The following is a 20,339-nucleotide window of genomic DNA, read 5'->3' on the forward strand; positions in this document are numbered from 1 at the left end:
GAACACAGAGATAAAATCTCTTGGACTAGTCCCCCCTCTCCTCCCAGGAGATTCCCGGCATGCTGGTGGAATGCTGGTGGTGGCGCCTGTTGGGGGGGGTTGGGGGGTTGGCACAGAGCGGGGAAGCCATCAGGGAGCCCTAGGGGCGGGGCGGGGGGGTGTTTCAGACTCTCTCCAAGGACAAGATCCTGGCCTGCCTGCCAGGGCCAGCATGGAAGACATGCCCAGTAGTACCTCACCTCGTTCCAGTTGGGCTCCGCTGTGTCTCTATAAACGCGTGTCTTGGCTTTATTCACAAAATAACCAAAGGAGTCCACCTCCAGGGTGCAGTACAGATCTGTGGAAGGGCGACACAGGGAAGGTGACCGCGCTTTTCCACAATACCCGCATTTTCTGTGAGAGCAGGGGTTATTTTTGTAGGGGGCCAAGGGCAGGCTGCCCCAAGATGGGCCACTGTGACATGGAGATTATTCTGAGCTGAAGAGAAACTTTTGCCCTTGCCTTAACTACACAGAAGAATCTAGATTGGGGAGGGGGGGGTCCTTTCTCAAAATAAGGGTTACGAGCAAAAATAAATTTTATCTGAGTGAGCCACTGGTATGGCAGGGCAAACATCTGTTCTTTTTCTTTTTTTTTTACTTTACTTAAAGATTTTATTTATCTGTGAGAGAGAGAGAGAGAGAGCAAGGCACAAGCAGGGGGAGCAGCAGAGGGAGAGGGAAAAGCAGGCTCCTCGCTGAGCAAGGAGCCCTATGCGGGACTTGATCCCAGGACCCTGGCAGATGCTTAACCAACTGAGCCACCTGGGCATCCCCAAACATCTGTTCTTATTGCCCTGTGATATGCATTCCTTTCCTTTCAACTCCCTGACCCCTACCCCCTTCTCCTTAGTTCAGAATGACACATATGCCTCGTTTTGCCTGACTAGCTCTATAATTTCCATCTTTGTGTGGATTTCCTGTGTGTACGCTATTAAACTGAATTTTCTCGTTAGTTGGTCTCATGTCAATTTGATTCTTAGTCCAGCTGAAAGGACCCTTGAGGGGTACAGGAATTCTTGTTCCCCGACATTTTCAAAATCAGAAAAAAAGTGGCCTTAATTTTCTTCTTTTTTTAAAATTTTATTTATTTGAGAGAAAGAGAGTGAGTGAGAGGGAGAGAGCATGAGTGGAGGAGGGGAGAAGCAGAGGGAGAGGGAGAAGCAGACTCCCTGCTGCAGGGAGCCTGACGCAGGGCTCAATCCTGTGACTCCGGAATCATGACCTGAACTGAAGGCAGATGCCCAACCAACTGAGCCACTCAGGGGCCCCTTAATTTTCTTTTTAAAATAAAACAACACACCAGCGGCTAGCACAAGCCCCAGCACCTCATGCAATGATTCCACCCCGTGGTGCAATTGAACCAGCACCTCTCAGAACATGCGTTCACTTAGTCCCTTGACAAACCCTAACTAAAGCCTCTATGTGAGCAGAGCCCCATGGCTGGTGACCTGGGCAGAGATGAATGTGCCATTACCACAAGATGATGCATAGAGAGGGCTGGGGCTGGGGAAAGTGCCTACCACCTGCGCAGTTTGAGTTTACCAACTTAATTGGGGCAAAGGGTGCTGCAGGCCAGGGCAGGGCACTGAAAACAGCTCCGTGCTGGGAGAATTGTGGGGTATGGGGCGAGTGGAGGTAAGGACCACGGAGGAGGCCACTGCTGGGGTCTGGATGAAGGGTGGGGCAGGTGGCCAGCAGTGACGAGGAAACTCCATTGATAGAGAATGTCATCTTACTGATATGACCAGTAAACCAGATGGTGGTTTCTGGCCTGGCCATGCGGTGGAGGGTGGCACTTCTCACTGGGGTAGGACAAAAAAGAAGAGGAACAAGTTTAGGGGCCCAAGTGATAGGTTCAGTTTGGGGATGCAGAGTTTAGAACGTGGGATGCTGAGGACACAGATGGAAAGGTAACAGAGGGGGCCCAGGAGAGCCACGTGGGGATGGAGAGGCAGGTGCCAGGCATCATCTGCGCTGTTGATGGAAAGGTCCCTGGGCGTAGGAAGGAGGGAGTATACGCAGTGAAGGCCCAGATGGAACCCTGGAAAACACCAGCATTTATGTGAGGGGGGCATGGGGCAGGTGCGCCCAGGGGAACAATTACATAACAATTACAAAAACTTTTTACATGAAGTCCCCATATGACTTTATGGGGGTATAATCTGCATACTGCATAACCCATCTGTTGTAAGTTTGGGGATTTTTAGTAAATTTAAACACTTGTGCAAACAGCCCTGCCACTGTTTTAGGACACTGCCCTCTCCCCACAAGAAGGCCCCTTGGGTTCAACCGCAGTCCAATCTTCCTCTCACCCTGAGCCCCAGGAAACCCCTGCCAGGCTGTCTCCAAATTGTGCCTTTTCTAGAAATTTCTGACACGTGGAATGACACGACATCTAGTCTTTTGAATCAGGTGTCTTGTTGGGAATAATTCTCTTTTCGATGTATCCCTGTGGCTGCCTGTATCAGTCCTCTGTACCTTTCTACTGCTGAGTGCTGCTCCGTCGTGTGGATGAATGCGGTGTGTTTTATGCGAACACGCCCTCATCTCTCTAGAGGAAATACCTAAAAGCAGGGTTGCTGGATCACACGGTACAGGTGTGTTTTAACTTTTAAGAAACTGAAACTGTCTTCCAGGGTGGCTGAGCCATTTCACAGCCCCAGCGGAGTGTCTGAGGGTTCCAATTTCTCCACATCCTCACCGACATCTGTCACTGTGCACCTTTTGATTATCACCGTTCTGGTGGGTATGAAGTGGGACCTCACTGTGGTTTTAATTTACATCTCCCTACAACCATGAGCATCTTTTCACGTGCTAATTAGCTACCTGTATTTCTTTGGTGAAGTGTATTCAAATCTTTTCCTCATTTTTAAAAACTGGGTTGTCTCCTTTGCACGGAGTTTCTGAAAGTTCTCTATATGCTCTGAATACAAGTCCCATATCATGTGTATACACACACACACACACACACACACATATACATATGGTTTGTAAATACTGTCTTCTAGGCTACAGCTCATCGGCGATTTCTCAGTCAGCTTTGCGGCGTCAGCGGGAAAGGTCAGCAGCACAGTGCCTGTCCTGCGTCCTCCTACCAGGGGCCCCGAGGGCTCGTGTGGAGGTGGCATGCTGAGGGGTGCAGAGTGTGCTGCCCTGGACTGAAATGCAACCAGCCCCACTGCTCCGACAGCTTGAGCACCTGCAAGGCGCTCCCCACCTCGGAGGGGTGGGAGGAAAAGGGAATCCGTTTAGCTGTCAGCAGCCAAATCTACTCTGCTGGCTGGGTCAGGGCGCTGCTGCCCACAGCTTGGAACACCGCCTGTATTTTCCTGTCTGTAGCAGACTCCACTGCCTGCAATGACAAGACCCGCCTGCAGGGAAGCAGCTCAGCAGCTCCTACATCTGGTCTAGAGACTAGAGACCAGAGACCCGCAACAACCCACTCCGGGTGTCAACCCACACGGGACCTCACAGGGTTAAGGGTCCAAGGCATCTGATGATAATCTGAGTCATGACCCTGGTTCCTCACAGCCTCCAGCTCAGTGTCCTGCCGTCTTCCTCCCCAAACTAAGCACTTACTTGAGCTCTGCTTAAAGCCGGTGGCGGAGTGGACGATGACATTCAGGAACCCGTACAGCCCTGGAGATTCATCATCTGTGCAAGAGAGCAAAGAGGTGAGCATCCATTCTCCTGAGAGAGGGAGGCGAGTGACAGGCTCTGCTTCAAAATCAACCCTCAAGGGGAGCACCATGTGACTGCCATTTGCTCAGCACGAGGCCAGGTGATGTCACGAGCCAGAAACATATCCATTGTAGCCTCTGTCTCAGGGACCTTAGGATCTGAGTTGGGTTTGCAACACGGCAGACTGGTGACTGAGGTGAAACATAATAAGGTTCCCAGGACAGGAAAGCGGAGGGGTGGCATGTGACATGGATGTTGTGTGTGTACATGCATGTGCACAAGCATATACCTGTGAGTGGGAATGAGTGGACGCAAGTGTGTGCACGAGTGAACGCAAAATGCAGCATGACCAAAGGTGTGCACAGGAGGCGCCTGGCTGGGAGGACAGGGCAGCGGGACCAGACCCAGAGCACAGAGGATCTGAGATGTGTCGTGTGACCAGGAATAAAGTCATGGGTCTCCTCAACCACCCAGCAGCTGGAGATAGACCACCCGACCCGTCCCATCCACTCCTGGGAGAGGCCGACAGGCCCTAAGCAGCACACGCATTCCTTCGAGAAACCCACGGTCCCAAAGACAGTGCTGACAGCAGAAAGGGACAGCAGCCCTTGGGAGGACAGCCCACCTTCTTTGTTGATGGTCAGTGGAATGCTGTGGACGGTCTGAAGTTTGACACACGAATTGGTCAGCATCTGCAGCTCCACGGACGTCAGGGAAAAGCTTTTGAAACCTGAGAGGGTAGAACCCAGTGCATCACAACCAGCCAGTGTGCATGGCTTCTCAGACTGCTGGGACACCCAGAGGGTGTTCTCTGATGTCCCTGCGCTGGACCTTCACCACACCCTGGTGATGAGATGAGATGTGGTGGCCAGGAGGGGGCGACCTGCTGCCAAGAGAGGAGCTGGTAAGTAGCCAAGCAAGGCGTGGCCTTGGCCAAGGCTGGGCTCAGAGGGCAGGAGGAATTAGCATAAGACTTGCAAACATAAGAGCTGGCCTGCACCTAAGCACAGCCACAAGGCAACTGGGAGAGGATGACCGGGAGTATCTTCCCACACAGACACCCAGCATATCCCCGCCCTGCGCCAGTGAGGGCCCCTGTCTCCACCAGGTTAGGAAAAGGGGCTTATTTCTGTTGCAGCGCTGAGCAGGGAATAGACGCTGCCATGCTGCAAATGGTTGGGGTTCCCTGGTTATAAAAGCAAACCCAGGACATGAGCCGGGGCAGGGCAGCAGGCACCAGGAGTGCTTCATCCCCCAGGATGCAGGGGCACTGCAGGGGGAAATGGCTCAGCACAGGCAAGGATGATAAGCCCAGAGGGATGGGAGCTCAGGACAGGGCAGAGGCGTGTGGAGCTCCCAGCCCACCCGGGACACAGTGCTCAGCCCGGCTCTCTCTGCAGGCACTCTCGGAACAGTGCCACCCGCAGCACACCTGGGAACCTCTCAGCAAGGACGGCTCAGGAGTCCCGAACCATACAGCTGGGGTGCAGGGGAAGGACCCAAGCAGCTGCAGCCCCAGGACCTACGGCAGGGTCTGCCTTCCCATCCCTGAAGACTGCCAGACAGGCCCAGGGCCAGCTCTGAGCTCAGGAGGGGGAGAGAACTGCTAAGAGAGGGAAGCACCCAGGGAAGGGACCATCCCAGAGAGAGTGAGCACCCTATCCTAAGAGTAATCAAGTGCTGGCCCCTTGGATAGGGAGTGGGGCCAGCACACTGTGGCTGCCCAGGCGGGTCCAGCCAAGGGCCCCTTTGGCATCAGCACCTGCTAGAGGGTGAGGGAGGCCTGGGGGTGGGACAGGCAAGGGCGCAGAGGGGCCACAGGGGGCAGGTAGGCATCAGAGTAGGGAGGTTCAGGAGGCAGGTGGGGAATTTAGGGAAGGCACTGGGGGAGAGGGAGAGGGAGAGTTCACAGGGAAGGTCAGAAAGCAGGTGGGGGTGATGTATACGGAATGCGGGGGAGGCCTAGGAAAGCGGGCACAGAGGGCAGGGCCCTAGCAGGAGCTCCTGTCCAATTTATTTTCTGAATCAGAGCTCACGTAGCATCTCACTTGAGTAAGAGCACCACTGCCCAGCTCCTCGGGAAGCAAGAAAAGGCTTGAAACCACAGGAGGAGATGAATATCCAGCCCTGAGGTTCCAAGTTTCTCCTTGCAGATGCCACTTACACTTCTTCTGCTGCTCTCGGATGTTCTCCCTCCACTCAGCACGCTCATAGTCAGAGGAGATCAGGAACGTGTAACTCTGGGGGGCGAGAAGGAGAATACACCCTGGTTACCTCCGCTCCCGCTCAGGCGCCGCTCCCTGCTGCAGTCCATACAGAGTCCGGCAGTGCACCCCTCCAAGACACAGGGACCTGGGTGCCAGAGGCTGGCTGGAGCCTGGTGGCTGAGTGTGCTCACAGCTTGGCTCGTGCTTCTGGCACTCTCCACCCTTCCTGCCAGCCGGGCTTCAGGCCCCAGCTCCCGTGGCCCGTGCAGCTCTTCCTCTGGCACCGGTCCCCTGTCCGGACTGCCTGGGCCACGGCACGGCATGTTGTGGCTTAGGGCCACAGAGAAGGTCACCAGGTGGGATCTGCAGAGGTGAGGGCCGATGCCACCCTGACCACCTGTGTCCAGCACACAAGCTCTGAGCGGTGACCCAGAGACGAGGCTCTCGCAAAGCCCCCAGCTGCCTCCCCCTAGGCTGCGCGCTGACAGCTATGAGCGATGCCCAGAGAGGGAGAGGCCCGGGCTCCAGATGGCATTAGGAGTCAGACTCAGGAGAGAAGGTCCCCCCTCAGGCCCACAAGGTCCCCAGACAGAATCCCTGTCCTGAGGGCCAAGTCTGCATAAACCTGCGAACCCCCTGCCCTATTCAGACTTCCTGGAGACCCCACTACCTCCCAGCTGTGAGGGCCGAGCCAGCTGCCTGTCAATCTGGGGGCTTCGGCCCAAAGCACCAGGTAGAGGGACACACGGGTCTGGGGGAGCCATACCGAATAAGCCCCTCTTGGTGTGGGAATGCCCTCCAGAGGAAAAGGGCTGCTGTTGTACAGCCCACAAGGGAGCCAGGGAACCCAGCTGCCACACGGCCGGGTGCTGGGTCTCGGCCACAGCACAGCGAGGTTCCAGCTAGATAGGAGCCGGGGGCCAGGAGGGTCTGCCTGGGCTAGCAGCGGGAGGCCCCGGCTGGCTGAGCGAGACCGCGGCGGGCGCTCACCTTGCCGTTACGGTTGTGGACCCTGAAGGCCATGCTGGGGGACATGAGTAGGAGCAGCGACTCCTGCTCTGACAGCTTCTTCTTCAGCCTCTCGATGGCCTTGCTGCCCTTGTTTGCCCTCTGTGGGGAGAGGCCACACAGTCACGTTTCCATTCCGGGGGCCCAGTGCCACCCGGTCCCGTCCCCACTGCTCCCAGAGCCTTCCTCGGCCTACAGGGTTTGTGGTATGGTAGGCCAGCAGGTGGGGGAGGGGTGAGGAAGACCCCTGTCCTGCTGAGCCCACCTCAGCCAGGCATCCCTGAACCGAAGCTCAACCTTCTGGGGACCCACCTTGTCTGTGGCCACCGTATGGTGCCGGCTCTGGTTGGGGTAACCCTCTATGCGAATGCCTCATCCTCACCGTTCCCTCTCCAGAAACAATCAGGGGCCTGCCTGGGGCAGTCCAGAACACCTAGAGGGGCTGATCCCCCTATCTGGGACTCTCTCCGCATCGGTGCAGCTGGGCACCTCCCCCACCCCACATGCTGGATGGCTCCAAGCCTGACGGTGGGCCCGCAGGGGTCCCAGCACGTCCCCGAGGCCAGAAGTAGGTCAGATACCCAGATACCCATGCTCGAGGGGTTGCTGCCGCTCCAGCTGCAGGGCCTACCCTTGCTCCTTCCCAACTGGTCTCACCTTCTCTCTCTGGATATCATTCTTGATCTGGGATATCTTGATCTTCATGGCATCCAGCTCCTCGTCCAGCACCAGAGGGATGCTGGGAGCCGCCTCCGACTCGTCCACCGTCTGGAAGCTGAGATCCGTGAGTGGGATGTACCACTTGCAGTCATACTGCTGGGTTTTGCTGGGTGAGGAAATAGCACGTTAACACGCGGACTGCTTTTCTTTGCTAATGTCACTGTTCTCAAGAGCCAAGAAAGCCTAAGTTTGAGGCTTGCATAGTTTATAAGACCTTCAACCCAGCTTGTGGTCCATGTGACAGGCTGGCATAAGGCCATCGGCCAACACTGGTGACCCAGCCCTGGTGACCCCTAGCAATGGGCACTCTGCATGTGTGACTTAGGCCTGATCCACCTTATCCTGGGTTGATGGTGGCGGCTCACGGGCTCCCTGAGGTGGGAGCACATCAGGGGCATCCATTGCCCTACAGGATAGGACTGCAGACGCCCCCAGAGCCGTAGAGTTTGAGGAGCTACAGATCTACCGGGGGTAATCCCCTGCCATGACAGAAGGGGAAACTGAGGCTGTCCTCTGAGATGACTGATTTAAAGCTCTCAGTACGGTAGCGGCAGAATGAGGGAAAGAGCCCAGTTCTGGTCTTTCTCAATATGACCTCTTTTTTCCATTCCAGCTGGTGCAACCTGAGTGGTCTGATCCCCGGGAGGAGGGGTGTGTTGGTGGGGCGGTTTGTAGCCTAGGCTGAGAATAATTTAGAAGCTCTCACCTGGTCTGGGGAGACAAAGTACAGAGATGGTCTAGTGATGCCCGCCCTGCTGCACTCCGTCACCTGCCTGCCTGCACCAGATCTTGCAGCTCCCTGACCTGTCACTTACTCTTCCTGGGTCATGACGGGACAGTCCCCCAGTAGTACCTCATAGGTAGGTTCCCCTTCCACTGTAGGAGATAACAGGCTGGTCACTGATCCTGACCTAGACTGTCCCCACCTTGTTAATGGTGGCCTTTCACCCTGAGCCTGGTATCGTGGCCGGCTGGAAACAATGTAACCTAAAGAAAGTGGCCTGGCCACATAGTTACCGAACTCTTTAGGCTCACTATAAGAGAGAAAAAAAAAAAAAAAGCTAGGTTTCTTTCATCTATGAAACCAGTCCTGGCCGGCCCACGGGATGGGCGCCATGTGGGCACTCACCCTCCACTCTGCTTCTTGAGCTTGGTGCAGAGGAGCAGGTCGGTGAACAGGAAGACGTGGCGCAGCTTGCGGGCCCCCTCCACCAGCTCCACCATGAAGCTGTCCTTTAGCAGCTGCCGGTGCTGTGGGGTGGAGTGGGGGCTCGAGTTAGGGCAGCGGGCCAGCGGGGGGGGGCTGGGGGGGCTTGGGGGGCTTCACTGCCTTAGCCTCCCACTCTCAGACCCAGTCTCCAGCGCTCCCCCTGTCTCGGCGAACACACACTCTACGCTTTCCTCTTTGCAGCAAGTTTCCTTGGGTGCTTGGCCTGTGGAGGACGGTGAGTGGACAGGGTACCAGCTGTTGGCTTGGAGGCTGGGGAGGGGGACATCACAACTATGTCAGTGGTCTGCAGGGAAAACGATGTGAGCAGGGTGTGAGCAGGGTGGTCCCTGCCTCTGTGGGGCAGCGAGTGGAGACCCAGAATGGGCAAGAGGCCAGCCACGGGAGGGACAGTCTCGCAGAAGGGCTATCATAGCAGAGGCCCACAGCGAGAAGAGCACGGGTGGGGCAGCCTGGTGAGCGGGGAGGAGGTGGGGGCCAGGAGCGCTCCAAGAAGGGGACAGCCTGACAGTCATGGGAGAGGCCGAGCTTACTTCTGAGGGCAGCAGGAGGCCGAGCAGGGGGCCCACAGCTGGGACCCCATGCCCTGGGTTTCCTAGGGTCAGTGCCCACTGATGGGCAGAAGCCCACACAGGATGCCTGGATACCTGCAGCCTGAGTCTGAGGTGACCTGCCCAGGGCCCACTGGGCCTAGCCCAGGCAGGAGGACAGGAGGCACTGGCCTGCCAGCAAGCCACGTGCCTCGGCACCTGCGTGCTTCATGGGACAGACAAGAACACTCCCACTGGCTCACAGCTCCAGGGGCTGCTGAATGGCACACCAAGGTAAGTTGGCAATTCATCCGAAAAAGAGCACCCAGCACCTCATGAGGGTCAACGCCATGCCGTGCCAAGGACTCAAAAACAGGATGAGAGGCTGACATGGCGAGCCTTCCCCATGCACATTCCAGGTATGCGGTGCGAGCACATGGCCTCATCATCGGATGTGACCCCCACAACACCCTGTGGGCAGGTCCTTCTGTTCATTTCACAGATGAGAAATGGGAGCCTCGGAGAGGTTTACCACCTGTTCCTGACAGCACAGTGAGTGAGCAAGCGGAGACGCTTGGCGGTCTCTGTCTTGGGAACTCAAAAGCACATAGGAGAGAGACCAGATGCTTAGCAGGAACCTAGCCACCCTGGCTTCTGGGAAGGCCCTCTAGAGAGGGGGACTCCCCGCTCCTCACTGTGATGGCCAGGGAAGGGTCTGGAGGATCAGGTACATACATCAGAGTGGGCAATGACCCAGAGCATCTCCCCAGCAGGAGGTATCCCCAACCCCCACCCCCACATATGCTTGGCAGGCCCACGTCTGGCTCCATGGCCACCTATAGCCTCAGAGCCCTCTCGGGGAGCCTGGGCCTCCCTGAATTCTCCCAGACTCTCTGCAAGAGCTGGAGCCAGCAGAGCCACCCAGAAGCAAGTGTAGCCTGGGCTGGGCCCCAACACTCCCAGGTGCAAAGGCCACACGTCCCTGTCACATTCAGCTCGGCTCACAATGGCCAGTTGGCCCCTGGCTCCAGGGAGCGAATGATTTAAACGGGAGAGCATTAAGTTTTGGAAAGGTTGGAGGACGGCCTGCGTGCCAAGGCCATGACTCATGGTCACTCACCCTCTCCCTGCCTGCCAGGGGCAGACAGCCCACCTGGCACTGGAGCCCACAGGAAGCAAGAAAGTGTGTGCACCTGGAGAAATGTCCACACAGAGCTGGAGATCCTGGGGCAAAGCCTAGGGCAAACCTGACAGCTGGGTCCTGGTCAGGGAGCAGGTTTGCGAAGGCTCCTGGGACCCTGAAGTCCCAGAGGAATGAACGGACAGACGTCTCCGCAGCAGGGATATGACAGAGGGTCTTCCAGCCCAGGAGGCAGGGACCAAGGGACTCTCCGTGAGGGGACATGGATCTTCTCTCCATACAAAGGGGCTGAGCTTCTGGCCACCACCAGCAGGGGGCCCCCACGTCCAGCTCAGAAGTGGGCTCATCCCCTCTGCCAGCAGGTCAGAAATGCCCAGAATCCCAGCAGCGACCACCCTCTCCACCCCTCAGCTGGCCCACCCTCTCTCCCTGCAAGGTCCTGCTGCTCACACATTCAGCTGAAGCGCCGCATTCATCCTCCACAAGATTACTGAGTGTTACCCTGGTGCTTGGGGCAGCCCACACACCTGCCCTGCTGTGTGGAGGGGACACAAGGCTGACAGGGAGGAGCACATGGCCCCCCCTGGGGCTCAGACTGCAGCCCCGGGAGGCTCTGAGAGGCAGACTTTATTTTGATACTATGACAGTCGCCAGGCCCCTCCCCGTGAACTCTTGCCTATGCAAACCCTCATCTGAGAGAAGCCCCAAAGCCAAGGGTGCCCCAACACTTCCTAGCCAGCCCACTGCCCCCAAAGCATCCCAGTCCAAGCCCTGCTCTGTGCCACGCTCTGTCTCCAAGGGCCGTCCAGAGCATGTGAGTCGTGCGTGTCCCCTGCCAGACCCTTGCAGAGTGCGGGTGGTGGACAACAGTGGCTACGTTCAGAGTAAGGCTCTTTCACTGTGAGTTTTCCCTGTCACGTCACAGTTGCCCTCTCTCCGGAGGAAGCACTGGGCCTTGCTTCTGAACCCCAGGCCACCTTGGGGTCTTCCAGCATGCCGGAACAGAATAAAACCAGCAAATGGGTGGGAGAGGTCTCCCAGCCTTAGGAAAACAGGCCCCCAACTACAACACCAGCAAATCCACAAAGGCAGCCTGGACCCCGGCAGAGGGACGGAGTCAGGGGAGCGGCAGGGCAGTAGGCGAGGGGAGTGGGAGGGAGGAGGGGCGGCGGGCATCACACTGTCTATTATTTCCCCAGGCCCAGGGGTAGTCCTGAGGCACAGACTCTTAAGGCTGGTGGTCCCACCCCGATGCACAGTCTAGGGGCTGTGTAGATGCTGGGTAGGGCCTGGGTAGATGCTTTCTGTTGCTCAGAGCCCAGCCCAAAGCCCCAGGTGAGGAGGGATCCTGCTGCTGAAACAGGCCCGTGAAGAAACAACAAATTCCTATTGGCACAGATACCATTTCAGGAAAGAGAAAGGCCAAGGGCAGATGATCGGGGAGGAGGACAAACATGAAGGAGGGATGAAGAAGCTGCAGCCCAACAGCGAGTTTGTGAGGGGCTGCTCTGCCCTTTGACTGAGGCATCTGAAGGGCTGCCGGACCCCGCGGCCATCACTTGGGCCTCCTTCAGATCCCTGGCTTCTGCAGAGACGCCCTGCCAGCCCACATGGGACCAGTGTAGAGCCGGGAGGCCAATGCCTGCCCAGGAGACGTCCCTCTCGGAAATGCTCACCAGCCCAGTCCTCAGCACCAACATCCAGTGCGGCCCGCCGGTCAGGTCCTCCAGGGGACACAGGTTGGGCCCCAGCTTGGCTGCACCGGTTCACGGCCCCATGGCATTGTGGGCTGTGGTCTAAAGATGGCATGAAGTCGGGTGGCTGGAAAGAACTGTCCCTTTGCCTCAGCATCTTGTGCAAACACCCCTGGGTAGAGCGGCAGGAGAGACCCAGAACCCGCTGGCTCCCGGGATAGGGTAGCACCATACTTCTCGAGGTCTAGGGGACAGTGACTCAGAAGAGCCAGCCCCTTGGGGCCACAGGAGTGTGTTTGTGCGAAAGAGAATCCATGCGTCTCTGTGTCTCTCTGTGTGTGTCCCCATATAGGCAGGCATGTCTGTGTGTGTGTATCCCTGTCAGTGTATGGATCCTGATCTCTGTGTGTCCCCGTGTATGTGTCCCTGTGTGTCCCCTGCGTATATGTATCTCTGTGTTTCTGTGTCCTCATGTGTCGGTCATGTTCCCGTGTTTCTGTATGTCGTTCTAGATGTTTCCATGTCCCTGTGTGTCCACGGGTATGTGTCCCATGTCCCTCTGTATGTACGTGTGTTTGTGTCCCTGCGCATATTGCAGTGTGTGCGTGTCTTTGTGCGTTGTGGGGTGGGGCAGTGATGGTACCCCTACCCCCACATCCCACGTGGGGAACACCTGCTTAGAAGGGACACCACCTGCCTCCTTGAAAAACTGGTAAGCTCACGCTGCCAGGGAGTGAGGTGACTGGAGCCGCTGTGACCCCCACTGCCTGCGGCCCACCCCCTCGCTTCTCTCTGCAGTGATAATGCTGGCTCAGCCACTTCGTTTCTCTGAGCCTCAGTTGCCTTAAAGATAAGATGTGATGCAAACACCTGCCTGGTGGCATTTTTTAGAGGATTAAATGTGCCCACATGGGGCTATCGGCTACCGTAAGCCAAGTCCTCTGCGGGTACAGGCCCTGTGTTGAGAGTCGCCCTGTCATTGGGCCTCTCACACTTCATGATGACTGGGGGGGGGGGTACCATCACTCCCATTTCTACAGACAAGGAAACTGAGGCCAGTGAGGCTACATTATGTGCCCACAGTCTTCTGAAGAGGGGCGTCTCCTTCCCCAGGGGTTTTCCCCTAGGCTGGCTGGCCTCCTCCAGCTGTCATCTGGGCAACACTGGCCCCCACCCCAGACAGAGCCCATCCAGGGAAGATGCATCTGGAGGAAGAGCACTGTTATGGATTGATATTTGTGTCCACCCCAAAATTCATATGTTGAAGCCCTAACCCCTAATGTGACAATATCCACAGGCAGGGCCTTTGTGGGTGATTAGATTTAGGTGAGCCTGCAAAGTTGGGATCCCATGATGGGACTGGTGCCCTTATAAGAAGAGGAAGACAGAGCTCTCTCCATGTGCGTGCTGTTAGGAAAAGCTGTAGGGGTACATGGTGAGAAGGTGGCCGTCTGTGAGCCAGGAAAGAGACTCTTACCAGATCCCAAGCATGCTGGCACCCTGACCTCGGGACCCTCAGAACTATGAGAAATGAAAGCCTCTTGTTCGAGCCCCCAGTTGATGGCACTTTGTTACAGCAGCTGAGCAGACTGAGACACACACACACAAAGAAGGCAGAGACCACGGTTCCATGGAGGGGGCGCTGGGAAGTTTCCTCAGGTACAGGAATCGGAGTTCAGTGATAAGCCAGTGGGGACTGGCCAGGTGAGACCAAGAAGGGTTGCCAAGGAGGGCCCAGGCGGGGGCGGAGAGGAGAAGAAGGAAGATGGCCAAAGCTAGGACCAGTGAGGCATCAGTTGCTGGCTGAAGGTGCCTGGCTTGGCTCCAAGCATGGGCCAGATTCAGCACGTCTGGCCCTTGGAGGAGGCTGGCAGCCTGAGCACCCCGATTCCTGTGCCCCCAGAGTGAGGTCTGAAACGGGGGTCGCTGGCTGCACATGAGCGGCCCAGCTGACACTGCCCATCAGAGACACTGCCCATCGGAGTAGCCCCGGCTGTGGGGTAACTCGGTGGGATCTGGAGGTTCAGCAGGTGGAAGGAGTATCCCCAGAGCAACACGCCCGTGGCCAAGTGTGTGCCGAGGGTCCCGCCTGACCCTCCTGCTCTCATACCTGTCCTAGGGCTCTCGGCTCCTTGCTACTTGGCCTCCCTGCGGAGCACACCTCCACTCCCTGATCCCTGAGAAAGCCTCGTGCATCGTAAGACAACCGATCGGGGGAATGAAGTCAGAGCATGACGTGGCCCGGAAGGGACAGGAGCCTGCTGGGTGGAGGGCAGGGTGAGCCCGGGAAGCACACGGCTGATGCACAGCAGGAATGTTCACCGAGCACCTGCTGGGTGCTGGGCTCTGTGCAGAGAGTGCTTCATGAAACATGTCACACTTGGCAGAACTGTCCCTGGTAGCAAGTTCAGCCCCACCACTTCTTGGAGAAGCAAAGGCTCGGAGTTAAGTAACACGCCCAAGTTCCTGGAAGAATCAGAACCTGGGTCCAGACAGGTCGAGAACCCAAGCTCCTTCTGCAAGTGTTTATGAAGGGTTGAGAAAAGGCCTAGACGTGGAGCACTGGCCTTGCCCTCATGGGGCCCCCACGTCACAGACATCCTTTGAAACTGTGGACGGCACGGGGTCTAGGCTCAGCCCCATCCCACAGCTGAGCAAGCTGGTGCTCAGAGATGAGTGTTACTGTTGAGGTCACACGCGGTGTCTGGTGGCGCTGGGAACCCCAACCCTTCTGCTGTCTTCATGCCCACCCCCTTTCCGCAGCACCCCTTGTAAACTACCACAGGGTCTGGCGTTTCCAATTCTTTAATCCTCAAGCAAGAGGCCTCCCTTCTTCTCTGCCTGAGCCTCACCACCCCTTGGCCTCGGCCTGTACCGGCGACATTTCCCCAGTGGCTCCTGTTCGGCCTGTCCACCTGCCTTCTATGAGGGCCACCTGGGAACCTGGGTAGAGAATGGCTCCAAGACAAGGCTGGCTCTTGGGAAACAAGACACCCACACGGGATCATCCCATTTGCCTCCCAGCCCGAGCTGGGGATGTCGGGCAGCACACGGTGTGGCGCTAAGAACAGACAGACGGGCAGCCGCCTGGGGAAATCAGCCAGCAGCATAAAGTTAATTCAGCGAAATGAAGGAGCACCCACCCACCAGCCCACAGGACCCAGGCCTGGGAAGAAAATGTGCCAGCAGGACCTCCTGGTCCTGACCAGCTCCTGGGAGGCTGAGGGTGTCCTCCTGGGAAGTGCCTGCCGCTCACAGCCCCTGGGGTGCCAGGGCCAGGATACCGGCTGGTGAGAGCATCTGCCAGCCACAGTTCAGTGTCAGGGAGGCACCTGTAAAGCTGCCCAAAGTCCCGCTTCCTCAACCAAAGGGGCACATCTTCTCCTTATGACCACCTACGTCAGGGTAGCTCTTTATACAGGGACCAGGGGAGGGTGGACAATCCTACTGGTTCACAAGGGTGTGGGGGGAGTGCGGGAGGGGCTATCATAAATCATAACGCACCTGCGGTGCACACAGGTGCCAGGGCACACCTGGCCTCACATCCTGGCTTAGCTACTTAGTGGCTGTGTGACTGTGGGCAAGTCATTTAACCTTTCTGAGCCGTAGTGTCCTCACCTGGAAAATACCTCTAACCTCACAGAGTCACTACGGGAACTCAGAAGCCCATTTTCTTTCTCCCTTTAGAAGCCTGATACTCAATGTGATATGCCAAATTAGAGATAAGAACACAGGAAAAAAAACAGGTACTTCCAAATCTCAGACCCTCCCCAGCTGCAAATTCTAAAAGGAAGCAGCCTGCAGCTCCCCACCCCTCCCAGGACCTGCAGATTCTCTCCTGACTGGTGATGTAGAGGGTGCTTTCCCACCACCTCCAACCAACATGCATGGTGCCCATGTGGGCAAATCATCACCCCTGCTCTTATACAGACCCTCAGAGGTCATGAGACCCTTTCTGTCTCACAACGACATGGTGGAGGGGCCACAGATCCTGAGACACTGTCCTCAGATGATGGATACTTGGCAAAGAAATAAGGGCTTCCCACATCAAAGCCACTGGTAAGTGGAGGGCAGGATTGAACCAGCTTGGGGGACCGCCCTTCTAGCATCCTTTCTACCACATTGGGGATTGTAGACTGGGTTGGGCAGCCTGAGGATACACCGAGGAGGATGCTCAGGCTGCAATCAGTTCAGAGTTTGAGCACCTGATTGATTAGTGATGTCTGCTCCTGGAATGGTGGGGGCGGGGAGCATGAACGTGGGCACCTGTCTGTCATACTGGGCTGGCCACCACCCCCCTTCCCACGCATGGGATGGAGAGAAGGTGTGTGCGAGTCAGACTCACAACCTCTCAGAAGGCATTAGCTTCTTTCTCCTCTTACAGCTGAGGTACCCGAGTGATCCCTCTCACTGAGCAGGTATCACTGAGGCCAACAGGGCCAGATGCTGGTGGGGGAGAGGGTGGGTGCAGATAAAAGCCCTCCTCTTCATGAAGCGGCCAGCCCCTACATACTCCCTGTTCGGTCGCCCCAAGACCCTGACCGTGGGTCAGCACGGAAAGAAGCCTATGATAACAGATGCGGGACAAGGGCTGGGCTGCCAACTCCCAGGTAACATCTGATTTTCCTCACTTCCCTAGGATAGCCGCCTCCAATGATCTGAGGAGCAAGAAGGTATTTCTCGCCAGGTATCTGACGGCAGGGTGGGGTTGCTGAGGGCAGACTCAGCACTGTATGAAAAGCTGAGAGGAAAAGGACTCACACATTTGCTTCCCAGGAGGGCAATGCCCTCACAAGAGAACAGTTGGCAGAGGAGAAAGAGCGGGTGTCCTAGTAGGGAAGGGTGAGCTGGGCACAAACCCAGAAGGAGTCTGGGCAGGAGCAAATCCTGCATCTGGTTAGGGAGGCCAAAGCTTTGCACTCCTTCAGAGTCCCTGAGCCGGGTGAGGGGCTGAACCGGGGGCAGGGTGCCGCTGCTGCTCCAGGAAAGGAGATCTGAGCCCCACCACTCCCAGGCTCCAGACACCGGACAGCTGGGTGTGGGGACCCTGGGAGGTGCCAGGGACCCACTCCTGGCTTCCTCAAGCTCAGAGACTGCTTCTGTTTGCCCGCCGGCCGGACTCTAGCCACAAGTCGTGCGCTTTGGGTGTGCTGGCACCCAGCCAGGGTGGCCCTCGTTCCCACCCTGTCGTAAAAAGGGGGACCAGGTCCAGCGGGGAGGAGCAAGCACAGTCCAAGCCATGTGGTGGGTGAGTTCACGCCAATGTTGACACTGGATCTCTATGTCGGCCTGGCTCCAGGGTCTGGGCCAGCCCGGAGCGTGGACTGGAGGGGACACCTCCCTCCCCCGTGGCCCTGGCCCACCAGGAGAAATCTGACCAAGCCCCTCGCTCATGGTCAAGCCTGATGAGACTCTGGGCACATGGGAGCTTTCTGCTCAGCACTCAGGTACCACTTCCCAAAGAGGAGTAGGGAGGACAGATCTGAGGGGCCTGCCTGCCAGCCCAGGTGGAGGAAGAAAAGAAACCCCGACTGCGGGAGGCTGAGCTCTCAGTGCCGGGCATCTGGCACGTGAACCGGAAGAAAGAGGAGGAAGTGGCTTCCAGGGGCAGCTACCGTCAGGCTCACTGCCGGCCGTGTCCCGCCGGGGCCACAGAGCTCCCGTGCCTGCACAAGAGCCCAGCGGCAGCAGGTCAGCCTCCCTCGCCTTGGTGCTGCTCACACTGCTGCTGGACGCCAGCCTCCCTGATTTATGCAACTCTGCTCTCTCACCAAGTGCTGCCTGCCGGGACGGCACCGGCCCAGCGCCTCACTGGGCCCCTGCCAGCAGGGTCAGAGGCAGCAAGAGGCCACCGGGGTGGACGGGCTGGGTCATGCATTCTTAGCCCCTCTGTTCTCTACGCTCTTATCGATGATGAGCAGGGAGATAAAGGCCAGGGGTGGCTGTCAGTGAGGGAGGGAGGAGGAAGGAGGACCCAGGGAGAACGCAAGGAGAAGACAAGCAAGCCCACAAACTGCCCATACCCCCCTCTTCCTCCTTTTTAAATCCTTAAATCTGGTCATATGGGTTTCCCACACTATCTGAAAGTTTGCTTTTGCCAAACATTAGTACTTGTTTCAGTAACCAAAATAGATCTGAAGAAGATTTTTCGCTTTTACAAATGATGAAGGCTTCTTAATTTTACACCATTTCAGCTTAAAAAAGATTTCATAGGAATGTTCTACCTTCGGGTATCAGGGGAAACCTGGAACTGTTTTTTTTTTTAAGATTTTATTTATTTGTGAGAGAGAGAATGAGAGAGCATGAGAGGGAGGAGGGTCAGAGGGAGAAGCAGACTCCCCGCTGAGCAGGGAGCCCGATGCGGGACTCGATCCCGGGACTCCAGGATCATGACCCGAGCCGAAGGCAGTCGCTTAACCAACTGACCCACCCAGGCGCCCTGGAACTGTTTTTAAATGAAAGAACACTCAGGAGGAACTAGGTCTTTCCAGGCAGACAAAATGACATCCTCCTTCTCACTGGTCTCCTCAGCTGGGGACCCTGAGCTGGCAAGGGTGTAGGGAAGAGAAGGGGTGCCCTGGATACAACCGGCCACACTGGAAAAAGAGGTGGCCAAGCGAGGCGAGCAGCCCTGCAACTCCACCCTGACACCCTGCACAGGGGATCGGGTTTCAGGGTCAAAGACCCTAAAAGGTACCACATTTCCTGTGTTAGGCTGAACGGCAGGCACAGGTGGCTGAGGACCAGAAAGGGGCTCCGACGTCCCCCTGCCCGGTGGGGCAGGCTCGCAAACCCAGACCATCCCCAGCCTCGCTCACCTCTCCCTTCTTCACGGTCATGGACTGCCGGCGGGGCGTGATCTCCTCGTTGATGCTGGACAGGAAGTTCTGTGAGATACGGAGGGCGTCCTGCAGCAGAGGGTGGTCGGGGTGGCTGGAGGGCGTGTGCTTCAGCAAGTCCTATGTCAGGCGAGAGGGCTCAAGTCAGAAAGAGCACAGCCCTGGCGCCACCACGGTGTGCAAACTGCAGACACACGCCAGGCAAACTCAGGACACCTCGTGGACAGGCCGGGGCTAGGCGCACAGTGCTTCTGTGAGCACCATCTCAGAAGCAGGTCCAAAACCTAGACGGTGCTCCCACAAGTCCGTGCTGTGTGCACAGGGGCTCCCACTCTCGGGGTCTAGGGCAGGGTTTGTCCACCTGGGCCCCAGTGACATCCTGGGCTGGATCATTCCTTGTGGTGGGGGCCGTCCTGTGCACTGTAGGCCGTCAGCCCCCCACCCCTGGCCTCTATCCACTAGATGCTGGCACTCCTTTGCAGTTGTGACTTTGCAGCTGCGACAAGAAACAAAGTCTCCAACATTGCTGCATGTCCCCTAGGGGGCAGAACTGGCCTCGTCCAGGACCACTGGTCTGTGCAAGCTCAGGAGAATGCACCTGGCCTTCCCCGCTCCTCCTGCTTTAGAGAAGAGACTAGACCTCTTTAGAATACAGATGGAAACGCTGACTCCTTCTCCACTAGGAATGCATGTAATTCGTGCTCAAGGTCAATAGCTCGTTGGTTCAGAAAAACGAACTCCCCTTAGCTTTCAAATCTCCCGTGCAGAGATGAAATAAGCCTGGAGGAAAGCTCTGGTGCCCATGGTCCCAGGAACCCCACGTCATCCCTGGGCGGCTCTGGCTTCTCCCTGTCAGGACGCTCAGAGAGGGGACAGGATAAAGGTCTCTGAGACTCCATCCAATGGGCCACCAGCCAGAGCCGCCGCCTTCTTTTTTTTTTTTTAAAGATTTTATTCATTTATTTGACAGAGAGAGGGAACACAAGCAGGGGGAGTGGGAGAGGGAGAAGTAGGCTTCCCGCCGAGCAGGGAGCCCGATGCGGGGCTCGATCCCAGGACTCTGGGATCATGACCTGAGCTGAAGGCAGACACTTAACCAACGGAGCCACCCAGGTGTCCCCAGCCAGAGCCTTCTAAACCATGCCTCTCATCTCCCTCTTTATCAGAGGGTAGTGAGGAATTACGAAATGTGCACTCGAGGGGCGCCTGGGTGGCTCAGTCGTTAAGCGTCTGCCTTCGGCTCAGGTCAT

General features: G+C 57.0%; 1 protein-coding gene across 1 annotated transcript in view; it reads right to left on the minus strand.

Moving 5' to 3' along the window:
* Positions 1-20,339, minus strand: part of BCR (BCR activator of RhoGEF and GTPase) — a 118,987-nt gene that overhangs the window by 19,462 nt on the left and 79,186 nt on the right. Inside the window, exons 8-15 of the mRNA XM_081801738.1 lie at positions 19,069-19,209; positions 8,787-8,908; positions 7,595-7,763; positions 6,920-7,039; positions 5,887-5,962; positions 4,348-4,452; positions 3,621-3,695; positions 240-337 (exon numbers count right to left, since the gene is read on the minus strand). Coding sequence (XP_081657864.1) covers positions 240-337; positions 3,621-3,695; positions 4,348-4,452; positions 5,887-5,962; positions 6,920-7,039; positions 7,595-7,763; positions 8,787-8,908; positions 19,069-19,209 — 906 coding nt within the window. The remainder of the gene's footprint in view (positions 1-239; positions 338-3,620; positions 3,696-4,347; positions 4,453-5,886; positions 5,963-6,919; positions 7,040-7,594; positions 7,764-8,786; positions 8,909-19,068; positions 19,210-20,339) is intronic.

This window comes from Leptonychotes weddellii, chromosome 13 (assembly GCF_054177405.1).
Source record: "Leptonychotes weddellii isolate Sample4059 chromosome 13, ASM5417740v2, whole genome shotgun sequence".
In the NCBI taxonomy this organism is placed as follows: domain Eukaryota; kingdom Metazoa; phylum Chordata; class Mammalia; order Carnivora; family Phocidae; genus Leptonychotes; species Leptonychotes weddellii.